At 39.6% G+C, this 20,201-nt stretch overlaps 2 protein-coding genes across 4 annotated transcripts in view; both read left to right on the plus strand.

The window, feature by feature from the left end:
* The window catches only part of RPGR (retinitis pigmentosa GTPase regulator), a 160,308-nt gene that overhangs the window by 138,552 nt on the left and 1,555 nt on the right, over window positions 1-20,201 (plus strand). The window contains exon 19 of one of the 2 annotated variants that reach the window (XR_008794859.1): window positions 14,556-14,615. The gene's annotated coding sequence lies outside the window, so the exon portion shown is untranslated. Of the gene's footprint in view, window positions 1-13,457; window positions 13,520-14,555; window positions 14,616-20,201 lie in introns of those variants that run through there. The other variant, XR_008794860.1, reaches the window with a different exon arrangement.
* SRPX (sushi repeat containing protein X-linked) overlaps window positions 1-20,201 on the plus strand; it is a 152,699-nt gene that overhangs the window by 72,719 nt on the left and 59,779 nt on the right. Inside the window, exons 2-3 of one of the 2 annotated variants that reach the window (XM_056131228.1) lie at window positions 13,458-13,665; window positions 14,556-14,615. In XM_056131228.1, the coding sequence (XP_055987203.1) occupies window positions 13,563-13,665; window positions 14,556-14,615 (163 nt within the window). In that variant the 5' untranslated portion in view covers window positions 13,458-13,562. The remainder of the gene's footprint in view (window positions 1-13,457; window positions 13,666-14,555; window positions 14,616-20,201) is intronic. The other variant, XM_056131229.1, reaches the window with a different exon arrangement.

Genomic DNA, 20,201 nt, shown 5'->3' on the forward strand with positions numbered 1-20,201 from the left:
GGGGTGGGATGGGGGGTATACTGGGGTTTTTGGTGATGGAAAATGTGCATTGGTGAAGGGATGGGTGTTTGATCATTATATGACCAAGACTCAAACATGACGACTTCTATGTTGTTTTATTGGGAGAATGTTTGGAACAAATGTTTGGAACCCTTCATCTCTTATACCTTACCAGCCTTTTGTATGGTTGAAGGTTCTCTGAGGCACTTCATTGACTGAACAAAGGATTTTACATTTATCTTACTGACATAATTTCTAGACTATGTTTTATTGTCAGTTTCCTGGACTTGTCTTTGTTCAGAAGCCATTCAAAAATATGTTTCATTTGATCTCTTTTTATTTAGTTTTGGGCCACACCTGTCATTACTCAGGGGATACTCCCACCTTGGTACTCAGGGGTCACTCCTGGTAGTTCTCTCGAGACCACACAGTGTAACCTGGGCTTCCTTCTCCAGCCCATTGAGCTATCTCTCCAGCCCTAGCTATTTCTTTTTCTTTTTTTTGGATTATGGCCACTCCTGGCAGTATTCAGTGCTTATCCCTGTCTTTGTGCCTAGGAATTATTCATAGCAGAGTTTGGTGGCTGTGGTAGGGCATATGCAGTGTCAGGGATTGAAGTAGGGTTGGTTGTATGCCTTAACCCCTGTACAATTTTTGTAGTTTCTTAGTTATTTCTTTTTGGAGAAGGAGGGAACATCTGGCAGTGCTAAGGGCTTACTTTTGGCTCTGCACTCAGGGATCACTCCTGGTGGTCTCAGGAACCATATGTGGTGCTGGGGATCAAGCCCGGATCATCCATGTGCAAGGCAAATGCCCTACCCACTGTACTATCACTCTGGCCCAATCCTTAGATATATATTAAGATTGATTTTAGTGTCTCAGAGATGTTATCCACCTGTACATTCAAAATGAAAGTGTGGAAGGTCAGGAAGACTCTTCTTTGAGCTTTGGAAAAGAGGAATGGGCCTTTTTCTAAAAATATGTTGAATTAGAATCAGTTTTTGCAAGGAGAGCAGAATTATAAATGGAATTGGCTCTAGTTAGGACTGAGAGACAGAATCCTACAGAGATCTGCCTTTATAATTTCAAAGCCAATGTAGAGTTTGTATTTGTGTAGAAAAAGCGTTGAATCCTCCTTTCCAAAGAGTGGTGACTGGAAACATATGATAACTGATTAGTGGCTGTATCATAATAAAACTTCAGTTAACCAGAATTTTAAAGGGATAGCCTTTAGTAAATAAGAGTGTTAAGACATTTCAGTATCAATGTTGTGATCTAGCACAGCGGTAGGGTATTCGTGTTGCATGTAGCCAGCCCGGCTGAGCCGAGTTTGATTCCTCCGCCCCTCTCGGAGAGCCCAGCAAGCTACCAAGAGTATCTTGCCCGCACGACAAAGCCTGGTAAGCTACCCATGACGTATTCAATATGCCAAACATAGTAACAACAAGTCTCAAAATGGAGACGTTACTGGGCCCGCTCGAGCAAATCGGGAGGATACTGTTTGTTTTGTTGTTGTGAACCCCAATACCCGAAAGGAGAGAGAGAGAGAGAGAGAGAGAGAGAGAGAGAGAGAGAGAGAGAGAGAGAGAGAGGGAGAGGAAGAGGGAGAGGGAGAGGGAGGGAGGGAGGGAAGAAAAGTGCCTGGGAGTGGTGGGAGGGAACCTGGGGACATTGGTGCTGGGAAACGTACACTGGTGGAGGGATGGGTATTGTAATACTGTATGACTGAAATACAATCATAAACAGTTTTTAAGGGTCTATCTCACAGTGATTCGATTAAAAAGTTAAAAAACAATGTATGGATTCCGGTCTGATGTTGAGGTCTTTAATCCATTTTGATCTTACTTTTGTACACGATGTTAGGCAGAGATCTGAGCCCATTTTTTTGCATGTAGACATCCATTTTTGCCAGCATAATTTGTTAAAGAGGCTTTCCTTGCTCCACTTCACATTTATTGCTCCTTTTTTTAGTGAAACACCATGAGGTACAGTTGTAGATTTACAATTTTTTGTGCTTGGGTTTCAGTTATACAATGATTGAATACCCATCCCTCCACCAGTGCCCATTCTCCACCAACATTGATCCCAGTATCCCTCCTCCCCTCCCCCGTTCCCTCCACCCCACCCTGCCTCTGTGGCAGGGAATTCCCCTTTGTTCTCTTTCTCCTTTTGGGTGCTGTGGTTTGCAAAAGAGGTATTTCTTGCTCCCTTATCAAAGATTAGATGATCATATGTTTGGGGGGAGATGTCAGCATATTCAACCCTGTTCCATTGCTCTGCAGCTCTGCCTTTGTTCCAGTACCATGCTGTTTTAATTATTACTGCTTTGTAATAGAGTTTGAAGTTAGGGAAGTTGATTCCTCCCATTTTCTTTTTCCCAAGAATTGCTTTAGCTATTTGTGTGGGCTTGTGACATTGAAGCTAATGATATCTTCAAAGATGTCACTCCACTGGCCAAGCAAGTGAAAACAGAGATAGACAAATGGGACTATCTTAAACTAAGAAGCTTCTGCACCTCCAAAGAAACAGTGACCAAAATACAAAGACAGTCTACAGAATGGGAAAGGATATTTGCGCAATACACATCAGACAAGGGGTTGATATCAAGGATATACAAAGTACTGGTTGAACTCCACAAGAAGAAAACATCCAACCACATCAAAAAATGGGGTGATGATATGAACAGAAACTTTCACAAGGAAGAAATCCGAATGGCAAAAAGGCACATGAGAAAGTGCTCTACATCATTAATCATCAGGAAGATGCATATCAAAACAACAACGAGATATCTCACACCACAGAGACTGGCCCACATCCAAAAGAACAAAAGCAACCTGTGTTGGCGCGGATGTGGCGAGTAAAGGACCCTCCTCCACTGCTGGTGGGAATGCTGACTGGTTCAGCCCTTTTGGAAAACAGTATGGACGATTCTCAAAAATCTAGAAATTGAGCTCCCATTTGACCCAGCAATACCACTCCTGGGAATGTATCCCAGGGAGGCAAAAAAGTATAGTCAAAATGACATCTTCACCTCTGTGTTCATTGCAGCACTGTTTACAATAGCCAGAATCTGGAAAAAACCTGAGTGCCCAAGAACAGATGACTGGTTAAAGAAACTTTGGTAGACCTACACAATGGAGCACTGTGTAGCTGTTACAAAAGATGAAGTCATGAAATTTACATACAAGTGGTACTACATGGAAAGTATCATGCTAAGCGAAATGAGTCAAACAGAGAGGGACAGACACAGAAAGATTGCATTCATCTGGGGAACATAAAGTAACAAAATAGGAGATGAACACCCAACAGTGGCCGAGATAAGTACCAGGAGCTTCACTTCATGGCTTGGAGGCCAGCTGCACATGCTAGGGGAAAAGGCATCTCAGATAGAGAAGGGAGCACCAAATAAAGGGTGTTGGGAGGATCCTCCCAGGATGGGAGATGCATGCTGAAAGTAGACTATAGACCGAACATGATTTCTACTCAATGCCTCTTTTGCAAACCACAACACTCAAAAGGAGAGAGAGAACAAAAGGGAATGCCCTGCCACAGAGGCAGGGTGGGATGGGGGAATGGGGGGCGGGAGGGATACTGGGATCCGTGGTGGTGGAAAATGGGCACTGGTGGAGGGATGGGTACTCTGTCATTGTATAATTGAAACCCAAGCACAAAAATTTGTAAATCTACAACTGTACCTCATGGTGTTTCACTAATAAAATTTTTTAAAAAAATAAATAAAAATAAAAAGTTAAAAAACAGAAAAGAAGAGTGTTGGGATAACTTCCTCTCCCTCCCTTCTCTTTCCTTCTTTACTTTCTGTGGAAAATCTCTCCCTACTCCATACAAGTCTGCTTTACTGCTTTAGTAAGTTACAATCTGCTGAACATTTTGATCTTATGCATTTTTCAGAATGTCCAATTTGTAAATTGGTCATGTTTTATGTTTTTGTTTTGGGGGGGGGATAGTGGGCCATATCCAATGGTGCTCAGGGGTTACTCCTGGCTCTGCACTCAGGAATTACTTCTGACTGTGTTCAGGGAACCATATGGGATACCAGGGGTGAAACTCAGGTTGGCTGTGTCCAGGTAAGCACCTTATCTACTATACTAACTCTCCAGCCCCTAAATTGGTCATTTTAAAAGTAAAAAGTGGTGTGTGGTTTTAGTTTGTTTAAAACTGGAAATTTTGGAGGAGGGGTGACTAAGATCTATTGTTTACTTTTTTCTTCTTTATTTTTTCCTGTCAATAGCAGGCAGTATATGTTCCACTCATGTATTAGTTTGTATGCATTCAATTGCAATTAACAAATAATGGTGTAACAGTGGCTTACATTGAAAGGAATTGGACTGCTGATCTAACAAGTATCACTGTATCACTGTATCACTGTCATCTCGTTGTTCATCGATTTACTCGAGTGGGCGCCAGTAACATCTCCATTCATCCTAGTCCTGAGATTTTAGCAGCCTCTCCTTACTCGTCTTTCCCAACGCTGCCATATTCAAGGCTCTTTCAGGGTCAAGGGAATGAGAATCGTTATGTTACTGTTTTTGGCATCTCGAATACGCCATGGGTAGCTTGCCAGGCTCTGCTGTGTGGGCGATCTAACAAGTATAAAGTTAAAATGTCTAAGATCAGTATAATGCCAAGCAGGTAGATTCTTTTCATTTATTTTTTTGTTTTTGGATCACACCTGGCAATTCTCAGGACTTACGCTTAGTTCCGTGCTCAACGATCATTCCTGATGGGCTCTGGGGAGCCATATGGGGTGCTGGGAATTGAACATGGCTTCTTCACTGCATGCAAGGAAAGTGCCCTCACTCCCTACCTCCTCAGGCCCAGGCCGATTCTTTTGAATCCATTTGCTATCATTCTCTGTTGAACTGTCTTTATTGATGGGATATTGTTGCTAAACAACTGCTATAATTTCAGGAATTCATCCTTATAGAACTGTTTCCACCGGAAGAAGCAAGAAAAGAGCATCAAAAAGTCTTTTCTTCATGCAGTTTCTAATCATGGAGAAAGAAAAAAATTGTCTTACACAATCATTATGGTTTACCTCCTGGGGTGGGACTACTGAAACCACCTGAGGTCTTTTAACAAGAAGGAATGGGAGGAAGGTTATCGGGCTGTTGTCGGGAGCTATCAGCTTCTACTACACATGGATTCTTCATCTTGGTTTTGTAGGATCTGCTGTTCCTTGGCCTATTTATTATTGCACTCCTGAAGAGGCCATTATTTGCTTTCTTAGTGGTCCCAGAGTCCAGTAAAGTTAGGAAAGTTTAGTGTAGAGCCTCTCAGAGACTAAGGGGCCAGACAAACTGGGTTTAAGTCCATGAGTTACCACTTAATAGCTACAAGACCTTGCCAAGTTGTCAGAGATATTTGATGCTTGTTTTTCCTTTTTGTAAATATAATATTAACTTTCAGTGGTGGTATAGAGGCTATATGGGATAATGCATAGAAATTACCCAACATAATAATATATGACACAGTCATGCAATGAGTTTTTTCTCCTTTCACATGTAGATTGAGTTGGTCAGAACTCAGCTTGCTTTTTCTTTGGCAGTGGGATGGGGATGCAGGTGTTGGGTCATGCCAAGCCGTTTTCGGAGTTTACTCCTGGTTCTGTGCTCTGAGATCAGTTCTGGTACTCCTCAGGGTACCATGTGCGGTGCCAGTTAATGAACCAGTGGCAGCTGTGTGCAGGAAAGCACCTAAACCCCTGTACTATCTCTCTGGCCCTCGGTTTTTTCCATTTCCTCTTTCTCTTCCTTTTAGTAATGTTGTGATAACTAGGAATTGTACACACTTGGTTGTAGTGCACAAACAGTGGGTTGTCAAGGATTTGTGCTCTTGACTGTGGTGTTTGTGTAATTTAGGTGTGGTACTTGCTAAGGGGTGTACAATTTAGTTGTTCTCGCATGCACTTGACTTGGTGTTCTGGAAATCTTACACTTTGTTGGGATGCCAAAGATCTCTAGTACCAGCAGGGTCACAATTGTCATGTAGGATGGTGCTAGGGATCAAATATATAGCCTCACACCTGCAATGTAGTTGCTTTACCACTGACTCATCCCTGGGTCCACTTACATTGCACTTAACTGAAGCGATAGATCAATTAGAAAGAAGAATAAAAAGTTACTCTAGCAGGGTTTTCTCTCCTTTGTCATATCCACATAAGTTTCCTCTTCAATTTTCAAAAGATTACTGAGCATTTGGCAGTGTGCCCCATGTTAGAAAGCCAGAGCTGTTTAAACTGTACACTCTTTTACTTCACTGTCAAGATTTAATATGGGACACAGAACCCTCTCTAAGTATTTTCGGGAAAAGAGGAATTTAATGCAGAAAGTCAGATGCTCACAAAATTGGAAGGCGGAAACAATGAAAGTCAGGAAGTCTGGATTAAATGAAAATGGCCTTGTAGTATTAATTCAGATGCCAGATACCACTCCTGTCACTCAGAGCTTAGGCAACTGCTGCTGCTGCATCTACTACTCTATTAACATTATATCCTCCAGACCCCACAAGGCTGGTGAGTAGGCTGTCATCAGTGCCCCAGAGTTGCAAAAATGTGCATCTGCGGAATCCAACTTTCAGCATAAGACAAATGTATAAAAGAAAGAATTATAGAGCAGCATTTCTCAACTGATAGCCACATGGTCCACTGCCAGTCCTCAGGATATTCTAAGGGTAACAAAGGTGAAAATCACATAAATGGGGGGCCATAGTATGAGATCAGGGAGCCAACCAGTAGGACACAAGATGTGCATAGGAAGGAAGGTTGGAAGGGAGACACTGTCAGAAAAAGGTTAAGTACTGAACTGGAGTAAGAGGAATTATAGGTTTGACCTTCCAGCCTCTGAAATGCAGGGAAATAGGATACAGGAGATGCTGAAAATGGATGTTAGTAGATACTGTTTAGTATATAAGTCACTCATTTATATATAGGATAGCTTCTTATAGGATTTGAGATAGAAAGTTAACCACTGTATTTGTTGGTAGTGCTTCTTTGTGGCTTTCCATTCTAACGTTTAAGCAAAGTTTATTATTGAAACACCTCCAAAGGAACACAAGACAAGATTTTCATCTTACAAAGACTTTAAAACACACCTCTGGTAGGAACTTTGACATAGACAACAAGAAATTATAAATATCAGCAGCAAATCATCAATGATATATGTTTGTGAACAGTGATACTAAGTACTCATTGGAAGTTAAGGTTGTTGATGGGCCAGGTATACCTTGCTTGACATTCAAAGACTGGCTAAGAATTGAAAATCATGAATTATTAGTCATTTGTTTCATCCTAGAAAAGGTGAATTCTGCAGGCCCTCTTTGACATGAGACATGCAGTTCTAGGATCACCTAAGGTTATCCTTTCTTCACCAATTACGTGCAAATGACTCACATCTTTAAGTTCAATACAAGCGCTCATGTGTGGGAAGATACAGCTCCTAAAGACTGGTATAATCCATTTAAATACTTTGGGATTTATACTGTTATTGGTATTTGCTCCAAGTACATTCTCATTATTTTCATTGACTTTAGGGGCTCTTGAACATTTTATATTTTGAGTGAAATTAATGTTGAAATAGATGAAAATTAAAATTCAGAGTTACACATTTTCAAACCACCCTTGGTATTTTTAAAAGATGTCTTGCTTACCAGCTCTAAGTAATGAAAGTGACTGTCACCTTAGGGGTATAGTATGTAGGTTGTTGAGAACAACCTATATATAACTTTTTTGTCTTTTGGGCTATACACAGCAGAGCTCAGGCTAACTCCTGACTCTGTTTTCAGGGATCACTCCTGGTGATACTCAGGAGTGATATGTTGTGACAGAGATCAAATCAGGGTCAGCTGCCAGCAACACACATACTTCAACCCCTTTACTATCTCACTGCTTCTATATGTAATTTTAGTGTTTTCTTTTAGTGAAATAGAGACATTCTGTAGACAGGTCCCAGATTTTTAAGACTTTTTCATGTTGACCTCTTGGGAATTTGGTAGTGTTTTTTTGTTTTTTGTTTTTTGTATCACACCCAGCGATGCACAGGGGTTTGGATCACACCTGGCTCATGCACTCAGGAATTACTCCTGGCGGTGCTCAGGGAACCATATGGGATACTGGGATTCGAACCCAGGTCGGCCACGTGCAAGGCAAACGCCCTACCCGCTGTGCTATCGCTCCAGCCCCTATAGTGTTTTTTTTTTTAAAATAACTTTTCTTTTTGGTATAGTTTGTGGTTTCTAGAAAAATTGAAATGATAGTACACAGAATTCTCATATATCCTATACCCAATTTTCTTTGCTATTAACATCTCCACATTAATAAGGTACATTACAATGAATGAACCAACATTTTATTATTATTATTATTATTATTATTATTATTATTATTATTATTAACTAAACCCCATAATCTATTCAGATTTCTTTGTTTTTTACCACATGTCTTTATTTTTAAGATTGGGGATCACACCAAGTAGTTCTCAGAGCCTCCTTCTGGCTCTGTGCTCAGGTATTACTCCTGGGAGAGCTCAGGTGACCATATGGGGTGCTGGGAGATTGAACCCAGGTTAGCTGCATGCAATGCAAGTGCCCTACCTGCTGTACCATCTCTCCAGTTACCTCTTTTTTTTATCCCAGTATCCACAGTACATTTAGTCATCATGTCCTCTTACACTTGTCTTGACTGCAACAGTTTCTCTGGCTTACATTGTGTTTGATGACCTTGACAGTTTTGAGGAGTACTGGTCACATGTTTTACTGAGTGTCCTTCAGTAGGAATGTATTGAAAAGCTTTTTTCATGATTAAACTGGGTTTCAGGGAGTAAGACCACAGAGGTAAACTGCTATTTTCACCATGTCATATCAGGGGTTTTCTTGTACCTCTATCATAAATGATAATTGTTGACTTTGATCATTTGATTAAAGTAGAATTTATCAGATTTACCCATCACAAAATTATTCTTGTTTCCTCATTTCTACATTGTAATTTTTTAAAAGGCTTCTATGGAGATAGCTGAGATAAGTGCCAGGAGGTTTATTCCATGGCTTGGAGGCCCGCCGCACACGCTAGGGGAAAAGGTAGCTCAGATAGAGAAGGGAGCACCAAATAAAAGGTGTTGGGAGGATCCTCCCAGGATGAAAGAAGCATGCTGAAAGTAGACTATAGACCGAATATGATTGCCACTCAATGCCTCTTTTGCAAACCACAACACCCAAAAGGAGAGAGAGAACAAAAGGGAATGCCCTGCCACAGAGGCAGGATGGAATGGGGGAGGGGGAGGGGGGAGGGATACTGGGATCAGTGGTGGAGGGATGGGTACTTGATCATTGTATAACTGAAACCCAAGCACAAAAATGTGTACATCTATAACTGTACCTCATGGTGTTTCACTAATAAAAATTTTTAAAAAAATTTTTAAAATTTTAAAAAAAAGGAAAGAAGTAGTGATACAAAAAAAAGAAATTTAAAAAAAAGGCTTCTATGGTGGAGAGTTATATTCTACTTCCTTAAAGGCAGTATCTATTTGGAATTTTGCACAGGTTATTTGTGTGCTTTTCTACATTAATTTACACATTCAATATTTTTCACATCAGTATATATTGACATTTATTTTATTTGATAGGTTATAGTATAATATTTTATTGGGCCCGCTCGAGCAAATCGCTGAACAACGGGAGGACAGTGACAGTGACAATATAATATTTTATTGCTCAAATTATAAATAAATTTACTACATTACTCAAGTTGTTCCAAGTTTGGCCATAAGAGCTCTTTCAGTTGCTTCACGTATCCTTTTACATATACCTGTCATTGTGTGAGTTCGTATACATCTCTCTCTTTCTCTTATTCACCCCCCTCTCTCTCACACACACACATATACACACACATATACCAGCATGTACCTCCTTTGGATCTATTTATGACTTTTATAACCTAAATAAATCATCTTACCTCTGTGGTCTTACTGAGTCTATTTATGTCTTGTATAGCCTGAAGAAATAATCTTCCACCTTTCAAATGACACTTGGGTAGAGCTTGAAATCTTGAGTTTAACAGCACATGCAAATGATTTCTGATACTTCTGAAGGCAGCAAATAAGGTCGAGTTCAAGGTCCCTGAACACAGAGTCAGGAGTAAGCCTGAGCACTGCTGAGTGTAGCCCAAAAGACAAAAATGTTATAATATAGGTTGTTCTCAATAATATATACACCATTCCTGTAAGGTAATATATTGACCTTGAATGTACCTTATTAATGTGAGATGTTAATAGCAAAGAAAATTGGGTGTGTAATATATGAGAACTCTGTACTATCATTTCAACTTTTCTGTAAACCACAAACTGTTCCCAAAAGAAAAGTTTATTGTGGGATTTGTGTGTGTAAGCAAATGTGGAAGTGGATAAAACTCAACCTAGGGTACAGAAGTCTAGGTTCTGAGAGCTGACCCTGCATTTGTTTGTGTGGCAGACCTTTAGAAGTGCAACAAAGCTTTGGGATGTGAAGACTTGCAATAGTATGGGATGAATCACAAATGTTAGCTACCACAAGCCACTGTTGGTAGTCCTTAACAGGTGTTCACTATGTTTTTTTGAAATATTTAAAGTAATAATATTTTCAATTAAGAAAACTCAAAAACATAGAAAGAGAGGGAATCTCAGAAGTTGAATTATTGCTTTGTTAATTTGTTGTATTTTGTTTTGGGCGACCAAACCTGGTGGTGCTCAGGGCTTACTCCTGGCTCTGCACTCAGATATCACTTTTGGCAGGACATGGGGGGCATATATGGTATCAGGGATCGAACCTGGGTTTGCCTCATGCAAGGCAAGTACCCTGTCCCCAGTACTATCACTCTAGCCTGGACTAATTGCTTTGAAGGGTAATGTCAAGTTTCATGCAAACATAATTGTATTAATTGTATTTCCACCAACAGAAATGGAGGGTTTCTTCATCATAGCATCCTTACCAGTTTGGTTTTTTCCCAATCTAATGAGTGTGAATATCTTTATGAATCTTAATGACATATAGTTTCTGGTTACTAGTAAGGTTAAAGATTCTTTCATAGTTATACTTTCTGTTATTTGCTTCAAATTTTGGTTATTTTTCCCCAAAAGTACTTATGACTTTTTTTTCCTGTTGAACAGTTTTCTTTGTCTATACTGGATAATCATTTTATATTTAGTATATTTCGAATGGGCTGGAGCAATAGCACAGTGGGTAGGACCTTGCATGCAGCCGACCCGGGTTCGATTCCTCCACCCCTCTCAGAGAGCCTGGCAAGCTACCAAGAGTATCTTGCCTGCACTGCAAAGCCTGGCAAGCTACTCGTGACGTATTCAATATGCCAAACACAGTAACAAGTCCCACAATGTTACTGGGCCCGCTTGAGCAAAATCAATGAATAACGGGAGGACAGTGACAGTGATATTTCAAATATTTTTCCAAGTCTGTATCTTTTGTTTAAGGTTTATATGTTTTTCATGCTACAAAAGTTTTACATTTTAGCATTTTTTTGATTGTAGCATTTTTTCCTTTATGGGTCATGTTTTCTAAATTTTATATAGAAGTCTTTCCCTACCTCGTGAACAGTTTGCTTTATTCTTAAATTGGGGCTTTTAAAAATAGACCTTTAATCTGCCTGGAAAGACTTTTTATATGACTAAAATAGTACTCATTTTTTCTTTATATGCATAGCCAATTAATCCAGTGTATATATGACCTTACATTTGGTACACAGTTAGTAATCCTACTTTATCATATTTCAGATTTTATGTGTATATGAGTGCTATTATGTATGCATTCAGTTTCATATTTCTGAAGATATATAGATGTATATCTTTCAGTATTTATCTTTTCTGCTTAGCAATGTTTCATATACATTTCCCTAATTCAAATAGGATTACTGCCTATATAATAGCCTACAGGTACAAAAAATGATTTGTTTTGTTCCCTTAGCGTCATATATTCCGTTTTCACTATAAGCGACAATATGTGATGAATGGATCTTAGAAAGCTTCTGTCCTGGCAAAGTGAGGCTCTTCCTTTCTCTAACCCCTCACCCCGCCACTACCCGCATGAGTGTACTCACCACAAGTTAGTTCTCAATGACTGTTATGATGATCATAGAGAATCCCCAGCAAGATCTTTATTTAAGGGACTATTGGTTGTCTGAGCCTGAGGCAGTGCTGTTCTTAAGCATCCATCAATTTACAGCTGCTTGAGGGATTGCCTTAGTTCCTGAGGCTGCTTTGCTCAAATTCATATTCTTCTCAAGGTGTGCTGTCTCCAATGACCGAGAGAAGCTGGGATTCCCAATCCTTTTCAGCATAATGTGAAAAGCTTTCTTTGAGCTGACATCACAACTCAGATGGACTTTCTATGCAAACCTTCTTCTTGATGATCTCTTTCACAGCTGTTGATCCCTAAGAAACATCCTCTGCAATAAACTCAGAAGCCACTTCCCAAAGAACTCAACCTGTGGCAGTTTTTTTTATTGCTCCACACCAGTAACATGCCCAGTGACTTTCTCTGCCTTTGTAGATTATATGAAGGCCAGCATTGTGAGAAGAGGGGAATGAGGAAAGACATAGCTCTTGATGCTTAGAAATGTACTATATCTTCCTGGAGGGGCCAATAATTCTTAGTGGAATTCTAATTCAAATATAGAGAGAAGACGGGACAGAATAGAAAAGAGGGATGCAGGTTCTTAAATACTTCTAATACATTCAGATTGCATTTTGGAAACTAAGCCTCTTTGAGTTACAAACACAATAAATAAAGTTTACTTTTCATTATAAAAATAATACATCTTTATAGTATAAAATATAGAAGAGAAGAAAGAAAAAATCAAATTATAGACTCATGCATTGTAAATTTTGGACTTGTTTTTTTAACATTGTTATAAATCACACCATTTATGTAATTTTGTTATAGCACATTTAACTTGATATTATAAGCTTTAGCTATATTATTGTATCTTTTTATAAATATTTTATTTTATTATTTTTTGCTTTTTTGGGTCACATCTAGCGATGCACAGAGGTTACTCCTGGCTTTGCACTCAGGAATTACTCCTGGCGATGCTTGGGGGACTATATGAGATGCTGGGAATAGAACCTGGGTCGGCTAAATGCAAGGCAAACACCCTACCCCTTGTACTGTCACTCCAGAACCTTTATAAATATTTTAATTGATATATTATATCCAATGAATATGCTATAGGTTTAGGTTTAAAATTAACTGTTTTGTCTGTAGTCTTTTATTATTATATGTGTTGTTACAAAGAAAATTTGTACATGTATTTTTTTTCTATATTAGTATTATTTCCTTGGGAAAGATTCCCAGAAGTAGAATAACTAGATCATGGATTTGGGGCCTAGATTTTTGATTATGTAGCTAGGTTTCTTTTGTGAAGAGTAATACTAGTTCATGTTCATTTTTTGATATAGAAAAATTAACAGTGCCATCTATCTGGGTTGCCAGAGAGCAAATGAAGAAATCTTAAGCAAAGTAGAATGAAAGACTGGTATAGGTGATTGGTCCATTCCAAATGGATGCAGTTTAGTTTTCATCTCTTTCCCACTTTCAAGTTCAACACTCACCGTCTTGTTTCCAGAAAACAAGTGGAGCAGGGACCATTACTCATTTGCTTATCTGGTATGAGGAGCAACCTCATAATAATATCCTTGTCTGTTACAGTTGCAGGTCCCTGTAAATAAATGTGTGACCAAGATAGTGCCAATTCAGTGATCAGACTAGAGGAAAAAAACCTATAAATTTAAAATTACAGTTTTCAAGTATGGGATTTGCTCCAACTTAAAAGATTGGATTCTTCACCTCATTGGAATTCAGTAGTTAATATTAGAAAACTGATTTCATTCCAATTTCCAAGTGATTTTAAATTGTAAAATTGTATTCAATCTTTCTGAGGCTGGTTTTCAAGGATAACAAGACTCATTTCGCCCAGTTTTACTTTGGTCATGCATTGGTGAAAGGTTCTGGTTTATCATCTAAATCTTTGATTTCCGCCTTTTTTCATACAAATTCAAAAGATAGCATGGCATTTCTTTTGTCATAGACTTTTGATTTTTCTCATTATCCATCACCCAAATTCCTTTCACATAATGAACCAGTTTTCAGGTACCATAAACACCCAGGGTTCTCTTTGATTGCTGTAGAAACTGTGGGCCCTGTCTGAGTCACACATTTTACTGCATTTCCCCTGGCATGAAATTCATATACATTGGCCTCTTCTCAGAGTGAACTTGGCTTTTTCTCTATCCCCAGTCCAGAATTTCAGTTGGCATATGATGGTTCCAAAAACAGTCTTAGGCTCATTTTGATTGAATTGGCTCTAACAATCTTAGCCTGGCCAGTTTCACTCCGAGAGGTCCCCCATCCCTTCGTAAGTGGTCACATAAGCTTTCACTCTCGGCTCTTCATTCTTATAGCCCCTCTTGCATGCACTGTGCCAAAGCAATGCTTTGAAATATGCATTCATGTCATGTGGCTTTTCTTGCTGTAGATTCTGTTCTTTTTTATTGTAGGATCTGGAGACTCACCACTAGAAGACGATGAAGTCGGGTATTCACACACTAGATATAAAGGTGAATGCTTTGCTTTTGTGCTAAAGAGGGCCTGCTAATGCCAAGACAACTTTCCCTTTAGCAGAGTAGACTGTAATAAAGTGACCAGACAACATATTTAACTTCTAATTACCTGTCCAGAAAAAAAAATTGAAATTTAATTAGTATGCACTCCCACTAAAATATTATAAAGGAAACCAAAAGCAACTAGAAATTTCTGAAGTGCTGTCCTTCAGCACCCTGGTGGTCATTTTATTCTCAGAAGTTTCTTTACTGCCCTTATTTCTGCAAAGCCAAGCGCTCACTGTTGATTATGAAAATCAAGCCCTGAGTTCTGCCTGATTCGTACATTACAGCCAGAATGATCCATAGTAAACCACTCAAGGTCAAATGTGGACCCAGTGCTGCTAATGTACTGTGATGAATGGAGAATGGGAAAACTTGATTTTCATCATTTTATTTTATTGAACTCTTTCTGAGTCCAGCTTGGCTCTTGAAATGATGAGTAAAGAGTGTGGTGCCCAGTGAAACTTTGATTTAATGATAAAAGAATTTCATCTAACACATTTCCAGCAATCTATCCCACAGCAGGTATTAAAAACCTAATCAAGTACCTTCTATACAGGGTCTGGTAAGTATGTACACAAATATTTCTATTGGTGCGTTATTTCTCTGAAGCTAAGGGAGCCCGGGGGGAAATGAAGATACATTTAGATTATTTGTCTCTGAATCTGGTTTCTTCAACAGTGGAGAAATATTTGGAAAAAATGGTTCTGAAAGTTCCATTAGGACATCTTGATCAATAAAGTTGTCCACATTCTGGCAAGAGGATATTCTTTTGTGCTGTGTCTAAGTTATAGTAGAATTTGGGTGTTACTGGTAGCTCTTGTTTGGAGAGAGCACTTGTTTTCTACACAAGTAAATAGTTTTTCTAACATAATGACTGGTGCCTAAGTTCAGGTGCTTTTATATCACCATATTCCACATTTGCTTATGACCCATGATGCAAATACTCATTCCTATCCATAGATTCTATATTAATTGTCTCAGGAATTAGCCATTTAAGCAAAGCACAAGCTTACTAATGGAATATTTGGAGTAAGGAGGAATTGTGGCTCCTAACACTTCTTAATTGAGGATTTTAAAAGTATTTTCCCCTTGAGTCCCCTGTTGAATTTTTTTCCTAAAACACATGTATGCACTTGTGTTATCATGTGTACCACAAAAGTGGTCTAGTGACCTCAGGTCATTGTTCCTAGTGTTCATCTTCACCTCACCTCACAGCCTTAAAACTATGAAAGATAGACCAGATTGCCAAAATATGTTCTTGCCCTAGACCCTACTTTGAATATTTTCTGTCATCAGTTTTTTTGGAGGTTGTGGGCTACTCCTGGAATTCCTCAAGGCTTACTTCCTGGCTCTGTGCCCAGGGATCACTCCTGGCAGTGCTCAAGGGACCATAGGTAGTGTTAGGGATTTGAATCAGCATCAGCTGTGTGCAAGGCAAGTGCCTTAATTCCTGTACTATCTCTCCAGCCCCTATTATCAGTTTTTCATTTAAAATTTGAGAGGCCAATCATGGATAACAGAATTTAATTTTATATCCTCAGGTTCAAACACAGTCTCTGGTATACGGTACATACCAAATAAGTGGTTTTGAATGAAATTAATATAAGACAAAGAGGAAAATTAAATTCGAACAACATTCACTGTGTTGACAGTATGTGGCGGGCATGACTTTGGAATGACTGTTTTACTTGGAATGCCATCATATCTTCACACAATTTGAATAAAGGGGAAAAATTAGAGATGATGTTAGTACTTATTTACAGGTGAATAAACCACAGATTAGAGAGGATAGGTGACTTACCTAGAGTCATACAGCTAACAAACTTTACATTTAAGCCTGAAATCCAGATGCTTTAACTCAATATCCATCTGGATTTTGCTAGTGACGTCATAAGGATATGTTATATAATCCCAGGAACTCCTGTTATATAAATGGGAATCCTTACCAAATTAGCCAAGGAAGATGAAAAATTTTCCTGAGTAAATGATTTCTATTTCTCCACAAGTAAGCCCTGTCTTAATTAAAGACACACAAGAGCATACTTTCTCTAAACACCGATGAATTCACCTTATTCACCTTAGCTAATTCACCTTAACTCGTGGTTCTTGCATGCACTTCAAATTCAAGTCACTCACAGATATTTTAATTACTGCTGGGCTGTGAAACTGTTAAAATATATTTCAAAGACTTGTGTTATAAAGTAATCCAAAAGAAATTCCTTTTGCAAATAAGTGTAAACAAGGTATTTGAGCATGTGTGTGTGTGTGTACACATGCTTCCATGTGTGTATGCTCATACGGTACCAAGGATCACACCTTGGGCCTTACACAATGCAAAGTCTGTACTCCACAGAGCTACCTCACTATATGAAAACAAGATTTTTTGCCCAAACATTGACAACCCAGCATTTGACTGTGCTGCCAATACTGCTAGGATGATTAAAGACTAAGAAGGTAGAGCAAAATCTGCTGATTGAACATCATATTGAAATACCTGGGTAGCACTGTAGCACTGTCCTCCCATTGTTCATCAATTTGCTTCAGCGGGCACCAGTAACGTCTCCATTGTGACACTTGTTGTACTGTTTTTGTCATATCAAATACGCCATGGGGAGCTTGCCAGGCTCTACGGTGCGGGCGGGATACTCTCAGTAGCTTGCCGGATTCTCCAAGAGGGACGGAAGAATTGAACCCAGATGGGCTGCATGCAAGGCAAACGCCCTACCTGCTGTGCTATCGCTCCAGCCCGAAATACATGGATATCGAAGAAAATTGTGAAATCACAGACAAACCTTATGTGTTAGGGCGATTTTGCTAGTTTTTGTCTGTCTCATTTCATAGCCCTCCCTCTCCCTGCTTCTCCCCTCTGCCCCAATTTACCATAGTTAAAGAAAAAAAATAATACATGAATATATGATATATGTATATTCTGGTGATTCTCTTTTTTTCCTTATTTTTTTGTGGATGGGGCCTCCAAAGCAGTACTCAGGAGGTCTGGGGGCCCCACTGGTGATTCTCAGCTAAACAGGTAGGTAGTTCAGTGCAAGGACCAAGAATGCGATGCTGCTTGGGCCTTATGGTGCTAAGAATACCCAAGTCACCCCAGCAGTGCTGGGCACGTTTAGGGCCTGGATGAAACCTGGGTCAGGTGCATTCTAGGCATGTGCCCTAACCACTGTACTATCTCTCAAACCCAGATTATTCTCTGTGTGCACTTGCTAGCTTTATGTTTTGGTTTGGTTTCATTTGGGGGCCACACTGGTGGTGCTAATGGCTTATTTCTGGCTCTGTACTCAAGGATCACTCTTCATGGGCTTGGATTGGGGGACCATGTGGGGTGTCAGGGATCGAACCTGGGTTGGCTTTGTGCAAGGCAAATGCCCTACCCTCTGTACTATCTCTCTGGACCTCACAAGCTTTGAATACTTGCTTTGCCTTGGGTATATTTGTAAAGAAGAATGTTACAGTGTGTGCTAAACATTTCAGGTATGTATATATTTCATATTAATTGACTCTAAAATTTTGTTTCTCCTAAACTCATACTAAATCCGAGAAGCTACAGGACTGAAGAGATCATGCAGGGGGTAAATTGCTTTGCAGCCAATCCTGGTATTGAATTCTGGTATCACATACGGTCCCCTGAGCACTGTCAGGAGTGGCCCTCAGCACCGAGCCAGGTCTTGAGCACTGCCAGGTGTTACCTAAAGCTTAAAAAAAATCCCCAAATTCCAGATGTTACAGGGTTTGTATGTTTTCAATAGTTGAGGGAACAACAAGCTCAAGCATAATTAGGACCCAGATTGCAAAAATAAATTGCCTTTAGCTTGTTCTAAGTTTCCAAGTTATCCTCCAGAAGAAACAAGGGGGTAGGTATGGATGTGAGATGCAGCAGAACTTGGAAAAGAACAAGAATTGGTATTATACTACTTTTAAGTTAGATCAAAGTCTGAATATAGTGTAATCCACTGCTATGTTATATAGGTGAAAAATCTGGTTTCCTGGGAAGGGAAGGGAAATTGACCAGGCTCCGTTGGAGAGGCTAGTCAAAGTTCGAATGGGCGCACGATTTGTTCATCTTCCTCTCATTATCCTATTCACTTCCTGGTCATCGCTGTCCTCCACCCCCAAAGGGGATTTTATTTGCTCTCTCTGGAGCGAAGCCCAGTTCTCAGTCAAAGGCGCCAATTTGGCCTGTGAGATGATGGGAAAAGATTCAGTAAACGGGACCCACCTGGCAAGAGAACAAGGCTAGAGATGGAGCATGGCCAGAAGCATTGTGTTTAGAAGGGGAACGGGGCCATTGTGGAGACTTAGAGGAATTGAGGCAGTATGCTTGAAGGGGGGAAATGGTAAAGAGATAGCACAATAGAAAAATGTGAACGTTTACACTCTAAGAGTCTCCTCACAAAGTGTAAAAAATGCTTTTTTTGAGGAAAGAAAAAAGCACGTCTTTGATTTTAAAAAAACAAGTGCAGGGGCCAGAGTGATTGTACGGTAGGTAGGAAGCTTGCCTTGCATGTGGCTGACCTTAATTCAATCTCTGGTGATCCTCAGAGTGATCCCTGAGCACAGAAACAGGAGTAAGCCCTGAGCACTGCCTGATGCGCCCCCCTCCTTCCCATAAAAAGACCAAGTGCATTTTGGAATGTCCTTGTAAGTGATGTAAGTGATCTTTCCTATGACAAAAAAGAAAGGCAGGGAATATTCCCTGCCTTTCTTTTTATATATACATATATATACATATATATGTAATTTTAGTTTAATTTTAGTGTAATTCTTAATATATATATGTAATTTTAGCGGTCACATAAGTCAGTAGGTTCTAAATATTTTATTTTAGAGGCGGCAGCCATTGGTGTCTCCAGAATATATCTTAAGACCTCTTCATTACACGAGAAATATCATGAAAGTTCTCAGCAAACATACCTAAGGCCTCTCACTTACCTAGTTCCATGACTTACATGGAGCCATAGCTAAAGAAATGATTAAAACATTTAAAAATCAGTTCAAGAATTGTTTTAGACATAGAAGTAAGTAATGGAGACATGTATGTGTTTTGTACCTTACCTCCGGGCCCAAATCTTTCTCATCCTAAAATGGTAATAAATACACTCTGTGAAAACCTCAAGGAAAGATGCTTTGTATGTCTTGTATAAGCATAAGTCTATATCCGAGTGGCTGAAATTGATGCAGTTAAGGCCAAGCCCTCAGAGCATTACCTTTACCTGAAGAGTCTTGGGAATGCTGCCTGAGTCCTGACTTTAGGACTTCAGCCTGTGCAGAGCATCAGATGATCAAAGTATTAGCCCAAAGAGAAAAAGACATACAAGTAAAAAAAAAAAAAAGAGTGGGAGATATAGTCGCCCTGGATGAATAGTTGGTTTCAAGTTGACAGAAGCCTAGAGAATTCCTAGGAAAATCAAACAGGATCTGTTCTCCTTCCTGGCCACAGGATGGCACACGAACCCCATTTTCTGCTAGCTCAGGTGCGGTGGTGCTGAGAGGAGTGGGCAGCTATGGGCGAAGGTGTCTTTCGTT

The sequence above is a fragment of the Sorex fumeus genome, unplaced genomic scaffold (genome assembly GCF_029834395.1).
Source record: "Sorex fumeus unplaced genomic scaffold, SorFum_2.1 ptg000086l, whole genome shotgun sequence".
NCBI lineage: Eukaryota > Metazoa > Chordata > Mammalia > Eulipotyphla > Soricidae > Sorex > Sorex fumeus.